The 2,265-nt window shown below is 58.9% G+C and overlaps 1 protein-coding gene across 1 annotated transcript; it reads right to left on the bottom strand.

Annotated features, from left to right (window-relative positions):
• Positions 1-730: 730 nt before the first annotated feature.
• Positions 731-2,059, bottom strand: Sox11 (SRY-box transcription factor 11). The gene has a single exon (XM_076832522.2). The coding sequence runs from the start codon at positions 2,057-2,059 to the stop codon at positions 731-733; it is 1,329 nt and encodes a 442-aa protein (XP_076688637.1).
• Positions 2,060-2,265: the final 206 nt, after the last annotated feature.

The following is a 2,265-nucleotide window of genomic DNA, read 5'->3' as shown; positions in this document are numbered from 1 at the left end:
TTAAGAATCGGATGCATAGAAGACATCAGTTTTCTCCCTCCAAAAAAATAAAATGAAATAAAAAGTTGCAATGGTCCCTTTTTTTCTTTTCTTTTCTTTTCTTTTTTTCTTTTTTTTTTTTTTTTTTTTTGCTTTTAAAAAAAATCACCAGTTCTTTAAGATCTCCTAAGGGGGAAAAATTTTCCACCAACTCCCTAGAGTAACAGTTGTGCTGCCAAAAGGGTCCTCTGCAGACGTCTTCCAGACTTCAAAGACCGACAAGCTTCAAACAGCGCCTTCCGGAGCGGGTCCTCCTTCCCCTCCCCCGCCCCGTCCCCTCCGCCTTTGTTGCAATCACGATTTTCAGGAAAAAGAAATAGTAATTACAAAAACACATTTTTTGGGGAAAAAAAAAATCACAACTCCAGACTAGGTATGCAACTACCTTGAGACACGATAAAAGAAGGGAGGGGGAACAAAAAAAGGAGAGGAAAAATATTTAAAAACTACTCAATTCACTTTAACTCCACCAAAATTTTCATCATCTTTTCCAATTTCTTTGCGTCACATCTTATCAATATCATCAGCATCTTCTTCTCTCCCCACCCTACCACCACCACCATCAAACACCACTAACACCATCATCATCATCATCATCATCATCATCATCATCATTATCCTGACCACCACGATTTCCTCCCAAGGAACCCTGCACCCGCCGAGAGAAAGAGCGAGAAGCCGGGCGCCCCTTTCAATACGTGAACACCAGGTCGGAGAAGTTCGCCTCCAGCCAGTCCCCTGCGATCATCTCGCTCAGCTCCGGCGTGCAGTAGTCGGGGAACTCGAAGTGGGAGCCCAGGCTGCCTTCGCTGAACGAATCCAAATCCTTATCCACAAGCGACAGGGACAGGTTCCCCGCCGCCGCGCCGCCCCCCAGCTGCTGCTCGCTGGCGCTGTGCGCGCTTTGGGAGAAATTCAAGCTCAGGTCGAACATCAGGTCGTCGGCGTCCTCGCCGCTGCTGCTGCTACTGCTGCTGCCGCTGCTGGACGAAGACGAAGTGGAGACCGAGCGCGCGGACGCGGGCGACAGCGCGGGCTGCGCGAGCGGCGGCGGGTGCTGCTTGGTGATGTTCTTGAAGCTGTAGTAGAGACGGCTGCCGCCCCCAGCGCCGGAGGTCGCGCCTGCCCTCACCTCGTCGTAGAGACTCGCGCCCTCGGGGGACTCGGCCGAGCTGCTCAGCGTAGGGCTGGCGGGCACTTTGGCGACGTTGTAGCGTCTCAGCAGCTGTGGCGGCTGTTGCCCGGGTGGCTGCAGGAGTTGCTGGTGCGGCGGCTCCTCGTCCTCCTCGTCCACCTCCTGCTTGATCCTCAGCTGCAGCTCGTCTTCGTCCTCGTCGTCTTCGTCATCCTCATCTAGAAACACGCACTTGACCGTCTTGCCCGCGCCGGCACCGCCCGCGCCGCTCACGCGCAGGCTGCCCAGCACGTAGTCGTCGCCAGCGCTGCCGTAGTCCCCCGGCTGGACCGCCTTGCCTGCTCCGGCCTTGGCGCCGGCGGCCGCGGGGGCCTTGAGCTTGCCGCATTTCTTGCTGGAGCCCTTGGAGGTCTTGGCGCCGCCCGCGCTGCCGCCCGCGCCACCGCCGCCGCCTCCCGCGGAGCTCTTCTCCGGGCTCTGGCTCGCGCTGGGCTTGGCCGAGGGGTCCATTTTGGGCTTTTTCCGGGGCCGGTACTTGTAGTCGGGGTAGTCGGCCATGTGCTTAAGCCGCAGCCGTTCCGCCTCCCGGATGAACGGGATCTTCTCGCTGTCCTTCAGCATTTTCCACCGTTTGCCCAGCCTCTTGGAGATCTCGGCGTTGTGCATGTCCGGAGACTGCTCCATGATCTTCCTGCGCTCGATCTTGGACCACACCATGAAAGCGTTCATCGGCCGCTTTATGTGGCCCGACGCCGTCTTGCACCAGTCCGGGTCGCTCTCATCCAGGGCCACCGGGCTGCAAGCCATGAATTCGCCCTCCTCTGTGTCCAGCGCCTCCCGGGGCAGGTTGCTTTCCGCTTCCAAGCTCTCCGCCTGCTGCACCATGATCCGCTGTGGAGCTGGGCGCTCAAACCCGGGCCACTCGGTCTCGTGCAGAGGTCCCCCTCCCCCTCCCACCCCTCCACCTTCCCGGGCAAGTTGCAAAGTCCTCGGCGCCCCGCGTCCGCGGCTCCCCCCCTCCCCCCCGTCCCCCCTTCCAGGCTGCACACAGCGGCTGCGGCGGCTTCGGCGGCGACGGCCGCCCGCTCGTT

Source organism: Callospermophilus lateralis, chromosome 14 (genome assembly GCF_048772815.1).
Source record: "Callospermophilus lateralis isolate mCalLat2 chromosome 14, mCalLat2.hap1, whole genome shotgun sequence".
NCBI lineage: Eukaryota > Metazoa > Chordata > Mammalia > Rodentia > Sciuridae > Callospermophilus > Callospermophilus lateralis.
The sequence above is the reverse complement of the archived record's forward strand: the minus strand, read 5'-3'. Positions and strand labels throughout refer to the sequence as shown.